Here is a 19,846-nt window from a genome sequence, read left to right on the forward strand (position 1 = left end):
TCAAAGAGACAGCACATGAGATACTTCCGCTGGAACTGTGCCTTACATGTTATTACACCCGTGTAATAACAAGGACCTAAGGAGTTTCACAGGACCCAGGTGGCGCTGTGGGTTAAACTACTGAGCCTAGGGCTTGCCGATCAGAAAGTCGGCGGTTCGAATCCCCGTGACGGGGTGAGTTCCCGTTGCCCGGTCCCTGCTCCTGCCAACCTAGCAGTTTGAAAGCACGTCGAAGTGCAAGTAGATAAATAGGTACCACTCTGGTGGGAAGTTAAATGGCGTTTCCGTGCGCTGCTCTGGTTTGCCAGAAGCGGCTTTGTCATGCTGGCCACATGACGTGGAAAAGCCGGCTCCCTCGGCCAATAAAGCGAGATGAGCGCCGCAACCCCAGAGTCGTCCGTGACTGGACTTAATGGTCAGGGTCCCTTTACCTTTACCTTTAAGGAGTTTCACATGAACCTCCCCTATGAACTGAAAGATCGGGGGCCTGAGTAATCTAGCCAGGGCTAACCCTACCATTAGGCAAATTGAAATGACTGCCTCAGGAAGAAGCAATCACTTTAAAGGCCCCTGACCATTCCCATGTGATGGAAGGCAGAGAAATGTATGGTACCCAGCCTGCCAGACTGTCATGTTTGTTTGTTTCAGGTGCAGTGATGTAAGAAGAACTGCTAGTCCATTTAGCTTCCTTATATGGAATGGAGAGGGGTGCTACCTTCTGGAGAACGCCTGCCAATCAGTCCAGAGAATATTGAGTTAGATGGACCAATGATGTGACTCAGATAAGGCAGGTCTCTGCCCAGGGGGGCAAAGAAAATATTTTCATGGAGGGTAAAATTAGCAGGACAATGCTCTTCAATATCTTAAAACTAAATACAAACAAAAAGAAGAAGCAATGCATTGTGGTTACTTTGTTCTACTCCATCATAACCAGATATTTTGGTGGTTCTGGGGGATATTCATAAATGGTGCCCACCTGCCTTCCCTAAATGATGCCTGTGGGAATCAATACTCTACACCAGACTTTAATCCCAGAAATTCATTTTCAAACAAGCAAACCTCTCCTAGAGTTTTGCTCCTGGAGCATTGAATCACCTACATGTTGTTTCTTGTCCTGTAAGCGGGTCACTGGCTTCCTCTCCAAACATTGCATAAACTGTGACCGTGTATTCTGTGTTGGGCAGAAGACCCTCCAGTTCAATGTCTGTTGAGCTTTCTCCAATTTTCATCTGCGGATGAAACAATGGGATGGTTCATCATATATAAAACCAAAGAAGCAGCATAAAAGGGGGAGGAGGGAGGCCTTATTCCCCAAGGGGAGGGGAGAGGCCTTATTTATTTAGTCAATTTTGGGTACTTGAAAGTCTCCTCTGCAAAGCCAAGTAAGGAGGGAGTGGAATCACAGATCCAGAACTCTTGGGAGACAAATGGCAACTGGGCGGAGGTGTGTTATGGGGGAAATGTTAAACACCCTTTTGTCTGCCACTTCCCCTCATAAATCACTGCCTCCTGATACAGTTTTGCAGAGGAGAAGCAGCAACTGAGGTTTGAATATATGAAATGGAGGGAAAACATACAAGGCCAGCCTTGTGATGCATGAGAGTGAAGGAATCTGCCTCAGGGAGAAGTACCAAGATGGAGAAAGAGACATGGGAAGGTTGGAACCAGTATCTTAAAGGTACAACAAGACTTCTGAAAGTGTTGGCTTTATCCAGAGGTGGGAGTACCATTTGGGATCTGATCTTGAGTCAGAACCAAGTACATGTTGTATTGCCCACAGAGACACAGTACAATGGTTCGTTTTAAGGACTAGAAACAACCACCCAGCCCCTCCCTATTGGAGGTACATTTAGTACAAAGTAACAGTAAAATCATCTCTAATATGTACAACGTATTGCTGGACTGGGAGGTTAAAGATGAAATGGTAAACAATGGAAACAATGACCAAATGGGCGATAGACCTGGGGGAAATCATACAGTTTGAACAGTGGGAAAAATTATGGAAGAAATCTTGGAAATTCACGGCTGAGGAGGGGATCAAAGAAAATATGATTAAAATGTTCTACAAATAGTATATGATACCCATTAAAATACATAAAATGTATGAAACGAAGGATAATCTTTGCTGGAGATGTTGGAAAGAGGTGGGAACATTCATGCATATGTGGTGGCATGGTGGAGTAATTAAAGCTTTTTGGAACCAGGTTTTTGAAGAAATTAAAAAAAATTGAAATATAATATAAAGAAAAATCTGGAATCCTTCTTATTGGGAATGGTAGATGAGGGAATAAATAAACAAGATGAGAAATTATTCCTTTATGCAGTTGCTGCGGCAAGAATATGGATTGCAACATATTGGAAGAAACAAGAAGCAGCAAAAATTAAGGAATGGCAAGAAAAAGTATTTAGTTATATAGATTTGGATAAGCTAACAGATTCAATTAGAGGAAGCAGCAAACAAAAATTCTATCAAAGCTGGGGGAAATTTGGGGAATATATGAAAAAACAATGCCCCACATTGAGGTCTTGGATTTATTTCTAGTGCTTCGTACTGAATAACTATTATACTATAGAATGTGATGTGATGAGATAAAATGTTGAATTAAGAGACATAGGAATGCAGTAAAGGCAAATACTTTAATGACTCGAGAGGATGAGAGGTGGAAGTTTAATGATTTTGTGTTAAGTTGTAAGATTTTGTTTTTTTGTATGATATGTTCAATATGTTTTTGATTTATTTGATTTGTTCGTTTGATTTGTATGTGTCTAATTTTTAAATTCAAATAAAGATTTTTTTTTAAAAGAAAAGAAAAGAAAGAAATAGAAACAACCACCCAGTATGCAGGTGAGAGGAGGAAGATGAGGAGACCTCTGCACAAAAGGCCTCAAGGTTCCCCTTGTGAGATTGCAGTTGTTGTTGCAACAATAAAAGAAAACACACCTCAAAATGGTAGCTGGAATAAGATGGTTGTGGAGATGGCAGCTATGATTAGTGTATTTAAGAATTATTTCCATAGGGTGAGGTTTAGTTACCGCTAATGCAGTTTGCAATTTGAAGTGAGTCTTTCTGTCCCCTTGAGCTTCTTTACTGGATGTAGTAATAATAATAACAATAAAGGCTGACTTATTTGTTGAAAATCTGTCTATAGGGTGAGGTTCTCGAGCTTGCTGATTTCAGCAAGTTTCCATTGTAGGGGGTACATGCCCATAGCTACAGATCATGCAAAGAACAAAGCACAAGTCTATGCGAGCTCTCTACACCCTTACCAGAGCCTTGCATGCCTTTGCATGTTGTTAAGTCTCCTTCTCTGAATGGGAATAAATGCAATTTCAAATACACAAACTGAGCAATGGGGCAGAGATGGTGCCCCTTCACACTGTCTAAAGGGGCAGGTTTTGTTCACCAAGTCAAGAAAATGCATACTGGTTCTGACAATGGAGAGAAGGATTTGAAGATTCCAGTCTTTGCAGTTTCTCATTCTGCTGATCTTAAATTCAACTCTTTACATTTTACAGCTATTTGTGATTTTCCCACCCTTTAAAAAATCCTAATGAAAATCCACCAGTATTTCAATGCAGTTTTACCCTAATGCAGTTTTATCCTAATAAATACATTTTATATGCCAGCTTGGCTAACGTGAAACATTTCTGCAAATCATTTCCCCCAATTTGATGCATTTTGGTGTGCTATTTTCAATAAATTCTTTATTTTTATGTACACTTTCCACTAATATATACATTGTTTTGTAAGCATTGTTCGGTTGGAAAACTGCATCGCAAAATTCAGGTGTGTGTGAATTTCAAGGGATAGTTGTGCTTTGGTTCACATGTAGTTTCAGAAAGTGCAATTTTTTTGGGGGGGGGTGGCTTTAAATGTGTAATGAATCAATACTCTCCTCTGTCTCTAATTCTGACTAAATCTTAGAAATTACCAAGGGCCAAAACAACATGTTTCGTGTGTAGAATGCAGCTACATATTTGGTTTTTCTTTAATCAATAAATTACAGGTAATTGCGAGCACAGCAAGCTGGGAGGGAATGAGTTTCACCTCTCTCCTCTGCAGCCACAATTCAGAAAAAAATTCTATACACACCCATCCACACAGCGACAAGGTTTAGGCACTGTCTACACATCCTGCTTTTAGAAGAACATGTAAGTCCAAAAAAAGTGTTCTGTGGAGGCAGTGAAACTTTTCAAGAAAATAAGCACACACTTTGATGAGAAGATTCATCATGTCCTTAGAATTATAGAGTTGGAAGGGCCCGCAATGGCCATCTAATCCAACCCCCTGCAATGCAGGAATCTTTTGCCCAATGTGGAGCTCGAACCCATGACCTTATTCCAGTGGCGAACGGTGCCGCTTGGCAAGCTCACCTCCTTTTCATCTGCAGCCAGCCCATCCGTGAGAGGAGCGTACAGAATCATATAGCCGGTTGCACCGGCTACTCTGTTCCATTTTACTCTCATGCTGCTGTGAGACACGTCATACAGCTCCAGATCCGAGGCCATTGGCAAGGCGACTGCAGGGGGTGGGGTGGGGAAACAATATACAGTTACTTAGAGGAGAGCAGCTGAAATAAAAATGATTCTCTAACAGTAAATTCAATGCTTTCTTTGACTCAGGAATGAACGACCAACTTTGTTTGAACAGTGCTGACAAGGAAGAGCTGCAGCAAATGATTGATGCAAGGGCTTTAAGATGAATGAGGCACAAAATAGCTTACAGTGGTACCTCGGATTATGAACACGATTGGTTCCGGAAGTCTGTTCATAAACTGAATCGTTCATAAACTGAAGCGAACTTTCCCATCGAAAGTAATGGAAAGTGAATTAATCCGTTCCAGATGGGTCCGCGGCGTTCGTAAACCAAAAACTCATAAACCGAGGTGTTCATAAACCGAGGTTCCACTGTATTTCTTTTGTGCTGCTATATGTATGGGAGGTACTGCCTGAAAATATAATTGCACTTCTAATTATTGGTCATTTTGGATCATGTTTCTTATTTTTCTGTTAGATTCCTCATTTATCTTACTGGGATTAATATGGTGATGGAGGCATAGTGCAAAAGGTTTAGGTTTAGTAGATATTAGGATTTCATTAGAACGTGGATGTTATAACTGGGATATGTTATAAGACTCTGGAGGGTCTCCCATGATGTTATTGTTGACCACTTCTCTCTGCACAAGGGCAGGGAACCTGTGGCTCTCCAGATGTTCTTGGACTCCAAGTCTCAACAGCCTCAGCCAGCACAGCCAATGGTCAGAACTGATGAGATTCGGAGTCTAGCAATATCTAGAGCAGGCATCCCCAAACTTCGGCCCTCCAGATGTTTTGGACTACAATCCCCATCTTCCCCAACCACTGGCCCTGTTAGCTGGGGATCATGGGAGTTGTAGGCCAAAACATCTGGAGGGCCGCAGTTTGGGGATGCCTGGTCTAGAAGATCACAGTTTTTCCATCCCTGGTCTGACCACCCCACCAACACCAAACATGCACTTATCTTTAATATTTTCCATGTCTCTAACGCTCATGGCATGAATTAATTTATCTCCATGGATGGCTGTTCAGTCGATATTTCGTTTCCTGCAACCTATACACATATGTGTAGGTTTTCATATTTGCCGTTCATTTCAATCTGTCACCATCTTCCAATGAGGTCAAATATGTAAACTATATTTCCCCCCGCAAACTCTCAAAGGCAGCATTAAGATATATATGAAATGGAGTGATTAATTATTTGCACATTTCCAGAATATTGCTTTATGACACTCAAGCAAAGATTTGTTAAAACAGTGCTTGGAGACATTCAGCCTTGGGCAGTTGTGCGATCAGTTCTGAAAAATGTATAGGGCTGGGCTTAGTCAGAACTTGAAAAGTGACTTTGAAAGTGCGCCAGGTGCTATGGGATGTGATGTTACTGCGTCAGTATGCAGCAATATTACCATGGAGTTACTCATTAACCAAATCCTGGCCTACACATAACTTAATTCTTATGCAGTGCAGTCCAACGCATGTCAACTCAGGAGTAAGTCCCACTGGGAATAATGGAGCTCTTTCCCAAATGATCCACCTACACAGATGTTGCCCGCAGGGTCTCTGTATGATTCACTGCCCCTCCCTTGGTGGGAGCCATTTCTGTTGTGTCACTGCCTCAGGTGTGATTGGATTGAGAGATGCAACAGAGCGAGGTATAGCTAATAAAGGTAAAGGACCCCTGGACGGTTAAGTCTAATTGAATTTGACTATGGGGTCCATAGTACGTATCCATTCTTAAGGAAATCAGCCCTGAGTGCTCACTGGAAGGACAGATCCTGAAGCTGAGGCTCCAATACTTTGGCCACCTCATGAGAAGAGAAGACTCCCAGGAAAAGACCCTGATGTTGGGAAAGATTGAGGGCACAAGGAGAAGGGGACTACAGAGGACAAGATGGTTGGACAGTGTTCTCGAAGCGACCAACATGAGTTTGACCAAACTGCGGGAGGCAGTGGAAGACAGGAGTGCCTGGCATGCTCTGGTCCATGAGGTCACGAAGAGTCGGACACGACTAAATGACTAAACAACAACAAATGGGGTGCAGCGCTCATCTCTGCTTTCAGGCCAAGGGAACCGGCATTTGTCCACAGACAGCTTTCTGGGTCATGTGGCCAGCATGACTAAACTGCTTCTGGCACAATGGGACACTGTGACAGAAGCCAGAGCGCACAGAAACGCCATTTACCTTCCCGCCACAGCAGTACCTATTTATCTACTTGCACTGGTGTGCTTTCAAACTGCTAGGTTGGCAGGAGCTGGGACAGAGCAACGGGAGCTCACCCCCATCACACAGATTCGAACCGCCGACCTTACGATTGGCAAGCCCAAGAGGCTCGGTGGTTTAGACCACAGCGCCACCGCAGCCCTGTGAGGGCAGGGTATAAGCTCAGAGGTGGACCACCTGCTTTTCAGGATCAGTCCTGAAATGGCATTGAATGGCATTTCCCATTAAAGGTTTGGCTAGCAGATGACGGGCCCCAGAGCTTCTGCCAGTCACAGGAGACACAGGCCTTCATTTGTAGGCAGATTCTTTTGAGGTTTGCACCGAGGAAGCAGCAAGATGCAGGAAATCTCTCGCATCCAGCTGCCCCCATAAAGCAGCGGTATTCGTCAAAAATGCTTTTTCCAAAAAAAAGAAAAGGAAGAAATATAAAACTGGGTCTGTAGGTAAGAGCATGTCAAGACACAAACCTCTTAAAAGCATCACGAAAGATATGGTGCTTAAGCATAAATAAAAGACTCTTCTGCATGCTGCTTGGAATGCAGAGCACACACACACACTTCTAGAAATACCATGATAGGCACAAGCACCACATAATTACTCCTTCCTGGGTGATAGCTGAGGATTGGCACCAGGCATGGAAGCAGACCTTCCATTCCCTTACTTGAACAACCTAGAATCAACCGTCAGAGAAGGAGTTGGAGGGAAAGTTCTTATCAGGAGCCCTGCTGGTTTGTGGCTGGAGGATTAATCTCACTAGTCAACAACAAGCAACAAGATAAAAGCTGACCCCCAAGGACAGGTGTGGTTTATTTGAGTGAAAGCACACCAAGGCTGTGATCCAGTGCATATTTACTTAGGAGTGAGTCCTACTGAACTGTGTGGTACTTGGCATAGGCCAAGGCTGGTCAAGTGAGGCTTCGTGGTCGATTCCGGCCACTTGTTCTTAGCGCAGAAACCAGAGGGTAGCAACTGCTAATGCAAATGTGGGTTTGGGTTAATGTGGATTTAACATTCTCATTGCAAGCCAACTGGAACAAGAGACACTTTAAGCCTCATGCATGGTGAAAAGTCAAACTGAGGCCAGAGCTACAAGCTTGGGGTTCTTTTGACAGCAAGGTAAGCTTGTGGTTAATTTTACAAGCACTTTTTGCAAGGGGTGGCTCTTAAATGAAACAGACTTCACCTGAGAACAAAGAAGTTACTATGTCAGAGAAAACAGTTCATATGCTAACCATTTTCCTGACGCAGAAGCTTTTTGGTTATTCCCAGAGGGGTCTTTCTCATGCAAGTACCACTCTATTTCAAAGTAAGGTGGTCAGATCCCAATGAATGGGCTTTACTGCCTCATTAAGAAAGTAAAGCATTTGCTCTGACATGACAGGATTGCCTCTGATTCTCCCCCAATAACTTTTCTTGAGAGAGCACCCATCCCCAGTTCAGATTTCACATTTTAAAATCAGCATTATGTAGCCTGACCATGGGAGAGGGGCACCTTTACAGGTAAACTTATCCAAAGGAGAATGACAGGGGGAAGGAGATAATTCCTCCCCAACTCATGCTTCCCATAAGGCATCTGGCTGGCCACCGGGAGAACAGGATGCTGGACTAGATGGGCCATTGGCCTGATCTGGCAGGTTCTTCTCATGTTCTTAAACCTGGAGTTACTAAATGTACTGGAAGCATTGCAGAAACCCTGTTCAGGTATTCTAAACCCTTCATGCAATGAGAGAGAGAGAGAGAGAGAGAGAGAGAGAGAGAGAACACCAAGGTACCAGCTCCATCAACCAAATACATTCCTGATTCAGATACATTCCTACCACCCTCCAACAGCTGGAGGGAGAACTTTTGAAGTGGGCAGCCTATTTTTAAACCCATGGAAGCAGTAGGTTTCCGAGCACAATTCAAAGTGTTGGTGCTGCCCTTTAAAGCCCTAAACTGCCTTGGTCCAGGATACCTGAAGGAGTGTCTCCACCCCCATTGTTCTGCCCGGACACTAAGGTCCAGCGCTGAGAGCCTTCTGGCGGTTCCCTCGCTGAGAGGAGCCAAGTTACAGGGAACCAGGCAGAGGGCCTTCTCGGTAGTGGCACCTGCCCTGTGGAACGTTCTCCCACCAGATGTCAAAGAGAAAAACATCTGTCAGACTTTTAGAAGACATCTGAAGGTAGCCCTGTTTAGGGAAGCTTTTATTGTTTAACAGACCATTGTATTTTAATATTTTGTTGGAAGCTGCCCAGAGAGGCTGGGGAAACCCAGCCAGATGGGTGGGGTATAAATAAATAAACTATTATTGTTGTTGTTATTATTATTATTATTATTACATGTATTCCATAACCTGGATTTTCCAAGCAGAGCAGGCTTTCCACTGCAGATGTTTGCCTCTAACTTGTGGGGGGTAGCTGGGAGGGCGACGGAGGGGGGAGGCAGGCAGAGCTAGTGAATTGTCACTGTTCTGTCTCATCACATCAAAGGTTTAGAATGCCTGGTTAAGGCGGAAAGAATCCAGCCTCGGCACAGCTCAGAAACAGATACGCACTGACTCTTTGTTCTGTTCCTTTACTTACGCGTAGTTTCAGTACCCCGGAGGCCCTCGCTGGCAGAAGTAATGTATATGGCGAAAACAGCTATCTGGTATTCAGTTATAGACATCAGGTTTTTCAGCACTGCCGTTGAAACACTGCCATGCACAACCACCTGTAGGACGAGACAGACCGAATCAAATTCATACCAAATCAGGCTTTTTCCTTTGCTTGGAAATGAACCTTAACACGCGTCCAGGAGAAAGAGAAATGACTGGTGAAAGGAGAATGCCAGTTGATTAGCAGCCACTAAAGATTTCCACCTTCCCCCCCAAAGAGTCCTCTACTCATGCCCTGCCCAAAATAGAGGCATCCCATAACCATAGCTGCCAAGTTATCCCTTTTTTACAGGGATTTTCCCTTATGCTGAATAGGCTTCCTCGCGAGAAAAGGGAAAACTTGGCAGCTATGCATAACCCACAAGTGTCCCAGAAAAAAACGGGGCATCCTGTTTTCTAATGCGAGAGCATGGCAGCCATTTTAGGTGCCAAAGTCTCACCCCCCCCCCAAAAAAAGCCATGAAATCTAACGGATTGATTGGGCCAAAAGCAGATCAATTGGGCCTGCTTGTAGGCTTCCTGCAGGCACCTTGAGTGGCCACAGGATGTTTGATTACATAGAAGGATGTCTTGGCCAACTCCATCATTTTCTGAGGTGGTGAATTCCATCTCCCCCCCCCCTCTCTCTCTCTCTCTCTCTCACACACACACACACACATTCAGATGATTAAGCGCATGAGCATTCATTGCAACATTACCTCCTCTGGCTGTCCTCCTCTTGTGGGGTAGTAGACAACTCTGTATTTCTCCACTTTGCCTGGCGCATGAGTCCAGCTCACACGGAACCCCCTGGCTGTCACCTCGGATGTGACCAAATCTGTAGGAGCCCCCAGAGTGGCTACCAAAGTTCCTAAGTTTTAGGCAATTAAAAACAATCATTTTAACTACGTGAAATGGAATACGGGTTACTCGTTGTGCTCTGTCATAAGTTTCCTCATTTACCTTTGATTTCTTTTTCCTGTTCTTCAACTCTTGAGCACACGGTCTTGGTAAGACCTTCCACAATGGAGTTCATGAAGCTGAAATCAGCAACGTTGTAGACGTGAGTGCTGTCTGGTTCAGAGGCGATTTCCTTCAGTTCGTTTTCGTCAGCATTCTTTACACCTAGCATTGGAAGAAACGCCACAAGTTGCAAGCCTCAACTCAGTGAGAGTTCTCACATTCACACTCCAGATTCCCAGCCACCACCCAAAATTCCCACACCTGGTTGGCCACTGTGAGAATGGAATGCCGAACAAGCCTGTTCCAAGGAGAGAAAACACTTTCCAAAGCTAATCAATAAGACAAGAATACATACCAATAGCAAACAATTCAATGCCAGCGTCTCTCAGGTTTTTGGCAGGCGGGATGACATCATCTTGGGATTTCCCATCTGTGATCAATATACCGATTTTGGGGACCCCGGGTCTTGCACCTGCTTCAGGCTTAAAGTTGTTTTCCAAAATAAAAGTTAAGGCGAGGCCTGTTTGAAAAGGGAGAGAGAGGAAAGCCTTACCCAAATTGACCATATATAGAAAGTTAAAAGCTTCTGGCTGATTGTTACATGGATTGATAGCAAATAGTCCAGAATAGCTGGCTCATGTTTCCTCAGTGGGAGCTAATGGTTAATAGATAGCTGGGAGTGTCAGTGTGTTTAAATGAGATGCTGGAAAAGATGGTACCCTCCCTCTAAGGCAGGGGTGGGAAGATTCAGTTCCTATGTTGTGCGGATGCCTGATTATCGGCTTCCAAAGCAACTACTCTATTCCGAACTTGAAAATGGAAAGCATAATGCTGGTGGTCAACAAAAGATGTTCAAAGATGCTCTCAAGGTAAATCTTAAAAAAATGCAGTATAAGCACAGAAAATTGGGAAGCACTGTCCTGTGAGTGCTCCAGTTGGAAAACAGCCTTTACCAAAGGTGTCATGGGTTTTGAAGACACTCGAGCTCAGGACGAAAAGGAGAAATGTGCTAAGAGGAAGGCACGCTTGGCGAACCCTCACCGTGATCAACTCCCACTTGGAAACCTATGTCCCCACTGTGGAAGGATGTGTGGATCCAGAATTGGCCTCCATAGTCACTTATGGACTCACTGTTAAAACCGTGTTCATGGAAAACAATCTGACTCGGCTGCAAGTGATCGCTAAAGAAGAAGAAGATGATGCTTGGAGGAACAGTTGGGCACAGATTTTTTTAATAAATGCACCAATCTGCTGATAAAAACAAATGAAGCAGGACCTGTAAATTGGGGTGTGTGTGTGTATGTGTTACTTCAAAACCATAGAGTTATATTGAGTCAGATGATCATTGCTCCATCTAGCACAGTATTGTCTTTTGCACTGACCAGCAGTGACTCTCAAGAGTTTCAGGCAGGAGCTTTCCAAGTCTCACTTGGAGATACTAGGGATTAAACCTGGGACTACAGTGGAACCTCGGTTTATGAACACCTCGGTTTATGAATTTTCGGTTTACGAACGCCGCGGACCCATCTGGAACGGATTAATTCACTTTCCATTACTTTCCATGGGAAAGTTCGCTTCAGTTTATGAACGCTTCAGTTTATGAACAGACTTCCGGAACCAATTACACCCATGCTTTGGGTTAAGTACGCTTCAGGTTGAGTACTCCGCGGACCCGTCTGGAACGGATTAATCCACTTTACATTACTTTCAATGGGAAAGTTCGCTTCAGTTTATGAACGCTTCAGTTTAAGTACTCCGCGGACTGTCTGGAACAGATTAATCCACTTTACATTACTTTCAATGGGAAAGTTCGCTTCAGTTTATGAACGCTTCAGTTTATGAACAGACTTCCAGAACCAATTGTGTTCATAAACTGAGGTACCACTGTATATGCATGCATTATTATTATTATTGATTTATTGATTTCATTCATGAATTGCTTCTTATGATGCATTAGTAAGCAATCTCTTTCATTCACTCTCTCTCTCTCTCACACACACAGCCTAAAAATAGTTCCCACAATGGCATATATGACACAATTAAAACAAACTTAATTGTATTAAAACAATTTCAGATCCAATACAGAGACCGATTAGCATGCAAAGCACATGCTCTACTACTAACTCCTCAGCGACCTTCCCAAAAACAACAGGGATGTTGAAGAGTGACAAATTAAATTAAATCAAGGATTTGGGAAAGGAATAATTTGATGAATATGTATCCAAATGCTGTACACCGGCGGGTGGGGGTGGGGCCTTTGGTATGTTCTGTCAGTGGGAGTGTGAAGCTGGGATTCCATATGACTAATTGGAAGTCTGAGGCTCTTAAGCCTGGTATTGTGAATAATCATTACTCATGGGAAAGACTGGATCCTGTTCAGGGCTGAACCATGGATTGCAGTTACTCAAGGGAAATCCTTTAAGTCTCCTCTTTCAGCTTACTAAGATTCTAAAGCTAACAGATATTACTCAGTATCCTTTTAGATGGGCTGCAGTCACCCTGAGCCAAACCAAACCAATCTGGGATGCAACCTGGTGCTCCAAATCTCCTGACATAATGCTATTGTTTAGCAGCTTTAGCATATTGACATAATGCTAAAGTTTAGCAGCTAAACCATGGTTTAGACTATGCAAGAATCTCGTGCTCAATATTCTCGTCTCTTCCTCTGGCACTTAGCAGAGTGGGGGAATGGAACCATCTAAGTCCTGGATATTTTTATTTTGTTTCGACTACGGCAGACCAACACGTCTACCCACAGTTTGTAAGTTTTGAGCAAGGAACTGTGGTTTGTTTAAACCGCACGTGTGGGTGTGCAACATTTTCTCTTGAGGGTTGCATTCCTTTGAATGTAGCCTATCAGGGGCTACATGCAGGTGGTTTGTGAGAAAAAAGGCCAAAGTGGGTGGTGCTAACCCTGTTCTCCTTTGCTTGCTCCCAGTTCAGTGGGCTGCAGGGGATGTCAGAGGTTAGAACTGATCGTCTCATCGAAAGAGGGCTGTTGAACTTTAAGTTGAGGGTCACAAGCTGCCCGCCCCTGGTTTAAGCCATCGTTTAAACTAACCACAGTGGTTTGGATGCAATGATGAACTGTGGTTAGTTTAAACAAGAAAGCAGATGCTTCCAACCCCCTCCTTTGAGGTGAACACAGGGCACTGTGTCGTATGCAAGCCTACAGGAAAGGGGCCTTTTAACCAACATGTTCTGTACAACTCCCAACACAATGCTGCTGGCGAAAATAAATAACACATCAATTCAGTAAATTAAGCAGGGACCAACATTTCAAAAGATGCACCCTTCAAAATTGAAATAATATAACTAATTTGCATCAGCTTGAATAGTTGGGTTGATAAACATCCTTCCCTATCTCCTTCAATGTAGTGTAGTCTTTATTATTATTATTAACCTAATGATACCACTTACGGTAGAATGATTTAGAGTTTGGCACATGAATTCCTGCACATACTGCAGACAAAAAAAAAAACCCCTGCCTTTCACTGACCTTATAACCAAACTACAGCAAGAACACAGACCCATTTTTACTCCTCATGCAAAAGAATGAATAGGATAACAGATCAATAGGATAACTGGGGAGCTCTGCACATTATTGAAGTGCATAAAACCATACTTGTTACCTGTTAAGGTGTTCCCACCCTTGTATGGTAGGTTACGCACTGCTTCCAAAACAGCATCTTTTGTGCTATAGGCATTCAGATGCCATTCTATCCGTGGGTCGCCGCTGTATTGTGCAAGGCCTGGGGAAGAAAGGAAAGCACATCATCCCATAAGGTTTGCTTACAATACTAACAAAATACCCATCATTATGTTGGGCGATATGCATTTGGAGAGGGTTTGTATATGGCAAGGCTTAATTTGTATAGCGAGGTTTGGGCACCATTCTCTCTGTTCGGATAATTGAAATTCCATATAATGGAGCATTCCAATTGTGGGACCTGCGTGTATAATGTTCTCACCAATTATTTCAGTGTCCATTTGAAGGCCACCATATTTTTGCTAATTGCATGCAAATAACAAAAATGCAGGCAAACTGTAGATACAAAGAACTAGATACTCAAGTCACAAGGGGCTGAGTCCCCCCCCCAAAAAAAACCCCTACATTTTGAAATATTACCTATTCTTGTTTTTTCAGATCCCACATTGAAGGCAGAAACCAGATTCTCCAGGAAAAGACGCACAAGCCGGAAGTTGAACCTGCCAATACTCCAGGAACCATCCACTAAGATCACTATGTCTGCGACGGCTGGAGTTTTGCATTTAAATTGGTTTTCTGTCAATTACAAAACAGCAAACGAAAGAGCTTACTCCATGAAAATTTCCCAGCAGAGGTTTTTCCCCTACTCCTCCTCCTTTAAATATAATATATATATCTAATACTTCTGTAAACACATAACAGAGTTCTTGACTCCAAGGAGGGCTTGCAGAAATTCTCTGCATTGCCAAGAACCTGTTGGGGAGAAAACAGCAACAATTCATTCAGCAGCTGCATTTTCGTAGGAGCAGCCTTCTTGTTAGTCTAATGGCCTTGTTATATTAATGGGCAAGTAAGTCTCTTGCAGGTGACAAAGGAATTGCCCTTCTGTTTGACCCAAGGGCCTTGAAACCCCAGTTTATAATACTGAGCCTCAAGTTAGCTGAGAATGCAAAGATTTCTAACAAATAGAGGCGAGTGGATGGATCTGAAAGGAAAAGCAGACGAGAGGGACACCTGCCAGGTGCCTGTTAAGAAAACAACAGAAGTAAAATCAGAATAAAATACATGCACAGTTGGTCAAATGCAATAAAAGAGCAGAGAGTCAGCAACAGCAGTTGAAAGGTCAAGACATATGCAGCCCTAGGACACTTAATAAAAACTATTAGCACCTTATCTCCAAAATGCAGCACTGTCAACACAGCATTAATATTGCTGGCATTATTATGAAAACAGTAAAAGCAATCTGATGTGCAGAAGGGCTTTGGAAATGGAGGCAATAGCCTCCAGTCTTTATCACAATTCATCTGATTATTATTTTTAAGCAACCATGATAGATAACAATGGATGACACAGAAGAGGTAATTGTTTAAAGCATATGTGTTTTATCTGTAAAGCATTAGTTTAATAATGAATGACTTAATGTCACTTTATTTATGATTTCCTTTTTTCTTTATTAAGATTTAACTGTATCGGTGTATGATATTTATTTATGTTTCTCTTTTTCGTTTTTCTTTTCTTTTCCTCTTTTCTCCTTTTTTTGTAACCTTTCTCCATTTCTTTTCTCTTTTTCAAGTTTGTAAGTTTTGATTTGTACGTATTTGCAATAAAAAAAGAGATAACAACAATGCAAGCACATAAAAGCTAATGCAAATACACAAACATGTTGCAATGAAAATGATTTTGTTATAGACACTTACAGCACGCAATAGGTTAAATATAGTACAATAACCGGATCAGCTTGCAAGTGTGCAATTGCAGTTAGGGTATACAACAGGGGATAATCTGATGCAAGAAAAGTAAACATGATCTCGTTTTCACAATTCTAGCGGACGCATGCTACGATGGAAGAAAAGGGAAGAATTAATCAATACCAGAAGTGTGACTGTGAGACTCAAGTGAAACTCATAGGAAAGGTTCATGACACCATTCTAAAGATATTAATTTCAGTAGGGATCAGAGTGACTGGAGTGGAGCCGATGATCAAGGTTTACACCCTAAGCAGCTTTTAAAAATGTGTACATTTTCTTCATTTATTTTTATTGCATACGACAATACGACATACTGTAACATACGGCAAACACACAAGACGTAACATTCACATAAACAGTGGACCTTGTTGTCAGGGGGACTCCTTACAGGGACCCTCCCCCTGTCATCCTGACCAGCACTTCGCCTAGTGACAGCACTAGCAGCGGGTCAGGAGGAGGGAATGAGGAATGGAGCGGGGTGGAGAGAGGGCTCTCAGACGCGTCAGAGCCAAGGCACTGACCCAGCTGACCAGAGAGGGAAGGGCAGCACAGCGAGGTGCCGGAGCCTCTGCAACGCTCCAGCCAGAGGACGGGAGAAGGAACGCAGCCCTTTCTGGCGCCCTAATTGAGGTGCGCGTCCACACGCAGGGCTAGGGGGAGGCGCTTTGGGGTGCCCAGGCTTTTATGCTGGCCGAAGAGCCGGAAGCAGCCATTTCCGGGTTCTGAATCGGACTAGGCAGTCATGTTTTCTGCTATCTCTGCCCTGTAAATAATATGGACAACAAAACTGAAAGATAGAGTGAACTGAAGTGTCTTTACTCGAGAGTAGCTGCAACAATCCCCTGACACTTGCCATAGGATTGCCCCCAAATCAAATGCATTGAATGGTACTTTAATCGAATTGAATTACCCCACCAGTAAGAAATGGGACCAGGTTAAGCTAAAATACTTGCTTCCACCTATGTATTCCAACTCAAGTAATTAGGAGCAAAATGGTTTAGATCTAATTGCTCAGTTTCAAGAGTGCTGTGGATTGAAGCATTAAATCCTTCATGTTCCCATTACACATTTTTAAAGTAGGCTGACTTTGGAGCCCACTCATTCTTAGCTCAAAATTATCTGCTTCTTAAGATAGTTACAATTGGTGTGGTGTGTGAAGCTATTACAATTATGCAGAAGAAATAAATTCAGCTTGGTTACATAAATCATTTTGCAAAATGACAGCAGCTGAGGAAATTTACAACTGCGTTCCTCACAATATTTTATTTCAAAATTATCAGAACAAAGCAAGCCATTATTAAATCCCACAAGATTTATATTAACATCCGAGCATTAGCGACTTTCTCCCATATCATATTGCGCTTCCACAGAAGTCTGGAACATCTATAATTCTTTGCAGTTGGAATGAACTTGTTCAAAGCTTTTATTCATAAAACTGCTACTTCCGCATACCCACTAAGTTTATATATTTGATTTTCTCCTAGCATTTCACTTGAATTTATCATCAGGTGTTGAAAGATCCTAAAATGGAATGACAACAGTGAGATATTAAAAACTGCAGATATATATATAATCACTGTGCTAACGAGACAACAGAGAAAATATCTTCATCAGAAGCATTTGTTTTTGTTTGTTTGAACACCTACAAAAATGCACTTTCTGACATTTTAAAGTCAATCCCACTTAAGCCAAGCCACGTAAAATCTTTTTTTAAAAAATCCATGATCAAACAGTAAAACGGTAGTACAACAATCACAAACTGGTGATGCGGTAAGCAGAAACAAAAATCTGGCAAATGGAGCTACTCAATCGGAATGTGTCAAATGATTAACACAAGCTGACCCACAAAAAGGTTGATATCAATACTGCACAAATGACCCCATGGCATGCTATCTACAGCATGTTCTACCTGGAGCTCTTGATACAAGTGATTGCTTGAGTGCACTAGCCCCCTGTTATTGCATTCCTACCTGGAAACCTTTCTAATAAGAGATAGCAGGGATGGAACCTGCAACCTCCTTGACAGGAGGGAGCCAGCAGTAAATCACACTGAGCAAGTTCAAATTCATTCTTTATTAGCAAAAACAGGATCTGCACAGGAGTGTCAGGCCTGATGAGCAAAGCAACTCATCTCCAGTAGGTCTTGCCCCCATGAAGCAATTGCTGAGACTGAAGGTTCCTGCCTCCAACAGTCGTCTAAGTCCCCTCCTCTCCAGGGTTTCCCCAAAGCAGTCAGAGATTGCACCTGCACAAAGATAACTTCTTTGCCCTTTTCATCCATCTTCTGGTTCTGGGAGACAAAGGGGAGGGGAGCTTGTTGCAGCAGGCGGGGACGACGACCCCTGACTCTTCACCAGCCTGACCCATCTCTGCCTCTTGGCCTCCCTCCTCCCCTGCTTCAGCTTCTATCACTGATTCTGGACTTCTCTCTGCCACAGACTCTCCCAGCTCACTAAACCCTGTGGCCTCTTCAGCTTCCAACACCTCCTTCTCCCAGTCTTCTCCCTCTGACCACTCATCATCGTCCCACCACCAATCCCAGGTCTCTGAGCCTTCTTCCCTTGGGGGAAACCCAGCTGGTTCCTCCCACCATTCCTCTTGTGCCCAACCAATCCACAACACTCCTACAGGTAACCAGGGCTTTTTTCAGCCAGAACCCATCAGAACTCAGTTCCAGCACCTTTTAGGTGGGCACCATTGCCACTATAAGAGAACAAGGGAGGTGTTCACGGTGAGTTTCGGCACCTCTCTTTTTAGAAAAACAGCACTGCAGGTAACACAGCTAAAGTACTTTGGTCACTGGTTCCAAACCATAGCTGCCAAGTTCTCCCTTTTTTTTAAGGGAAATCCCCTTATGCTGAATAGGCTTCCTCGCGAGAAAAGGGAAAACTTGGCAGCTATGTTCCAAACACTTACAACACACTCTAATGCAGGTTTCCTCAAACTTGGCCCTCCATATGTTTTTTGCCTACAACTCCCATGATCCCTAGCTAGCAGGACCAGTGGTGTAGTAAAACAGCTTGAGGGCCGAGTTTGAGGAAGCCTGCTCTAATGCTAGGGTAAGAAACTTTCAGATGTTGTTGCAACTACTGTATAACTCCCATAATCTTTCCCACAATGCCATGATGACCATTGGCCATGCTGGCTGTGGTTGATGGGACTCGGAGTTCAGCAACATCTGGAGTACCCCAAGCGTTTCCATCCCTGCTCTGCAGGATGATGCCTTCATACTATGCCCATCCGCACTGTGGTGTGTGTTAATAAATGCTGGTCAGGGTATGACCAACCACAAATATAGCGGCTTGCTAAATATGTGATTTCTAGAGAAAGACGAGCAGGGCAATATTGGTTTTCTCTTTGCTGGCATGTAGATAACAGAAGGTTCCACTGTAAGATTTATGGTCTGGTTTTACTAATCATTCATTGATTGGCGCAATTGGCTGTAATTCAGTACCAAGCGCTGAATGGCTATCAACACAGCTTCCAAAAAGGAGTTACTGTATACAGTCCAGAGCAAAGTGTTGCTTCCCCCTCTTTGAAATTTATGGGCAATGCTTCGCCTAAAGATAGATGAAAAGAATCCCAAATATTTTTTGTAAAATGATATAAAAAATATCTATAGACTGAACTGATGCACGGTTGTTAACAGTCAGCATAGCAAAGAGGCCATTTTCTGAGGCTGTGGAGCTTCTACGTCCAACTAGTTTTCTTAGGCTGGATTCCAGCTCAAACTTGGGTCTTCAAAGCCCTTCATATTTCTTCTTTATAACACAGAAGGGCAGGGCAGGAGGTAGGTGCTTGAACTGTCCACATAACAGCCAATAAAATTCACTTGGGAGAAGAAGGCACAGTGCAACACAACTCCAATGCATTTCACCTCACCTCAAAATCTTGGACAAAGAGGTGCACTTTCACCTGGCTGCAAAATGAAAATAATGTTGAAGCATGACAGCTAAACAGAGCCTCCAGACTGAGGCAAGTTTTGTCTGAATTCCAGGCACCGTGGGCAAGGGCTATTGCTTCCATGTGGGGTTCTCAGAAGCAAGCTGGTTGG

General features: G+C 43.2%; 1 protein-coding gene across 4 annotated transcripts in view; it reads right to left on the bottom strand.

The window, feature by feature from the left end:
• COL14A1 (collagen type XIV alpha 1 chain) overlaps nucleotides 1-19,846 on the bottom strand; it is a 120,003-nt gene that overhangs the window by 63,421 nt on the left and 36,736 nt on the right. For all 4 annotated transcript variants that reach the window (XM_035126181.2, XM_035126180.2, XM_035126182.2 and 1 more), the window contains exons 6-13: nucleotides 14,465-14,620; nucleotides 13,968-14,087; nucleotides 10,691-10,855; nucleotides 10,336-10,497; nucleotides 10,092-10,243; nucleotides 9,320-9,449; nucleotides 4,375-4,520; nucleotides 1,100-1,229 (exon numbers count right to left, since the gene is read on the bottom strand). In XM_035126181.2, the coding sequence (XP_034982072.2) occupies nucleotides 1,100-1,229; nucleotides 4,375-4,520; nucleotides 9,320-9,449; nucleotides 10,092-10,243; nucleotides 10,336-10,497; nucleotides 10,691-10,855; nucleotides 13,968-14,087; nucleotides 14,465-14,620 (1,161 nt within the window). The remainder of the gene's footprint in view (nucleotides 1-1,099; nucleotides 1,230-4,374; nucleotides 4,521-9,319; nucleotides 9,450-10,091; nucleotides 10,244-10,335; nucleotides 10,498-10,690; nucleotides 10,856-13,967; nucleotides 14,088-14,464; nucleotides 14,621-19,846) is intronic.

This window comes from Zootoca vivipara, chromosome 8, assembly GCF_963506605.1.
Source record: "Zootoca vivipara chromosome 8, rZooViv1.1, whole genome shotgun sequence".
NCBI lineage: Eukaryota > Metazoa > Chordata > Lepidosauria > Squamata > Lacertidae > Zootoca > Zootoca vivipara.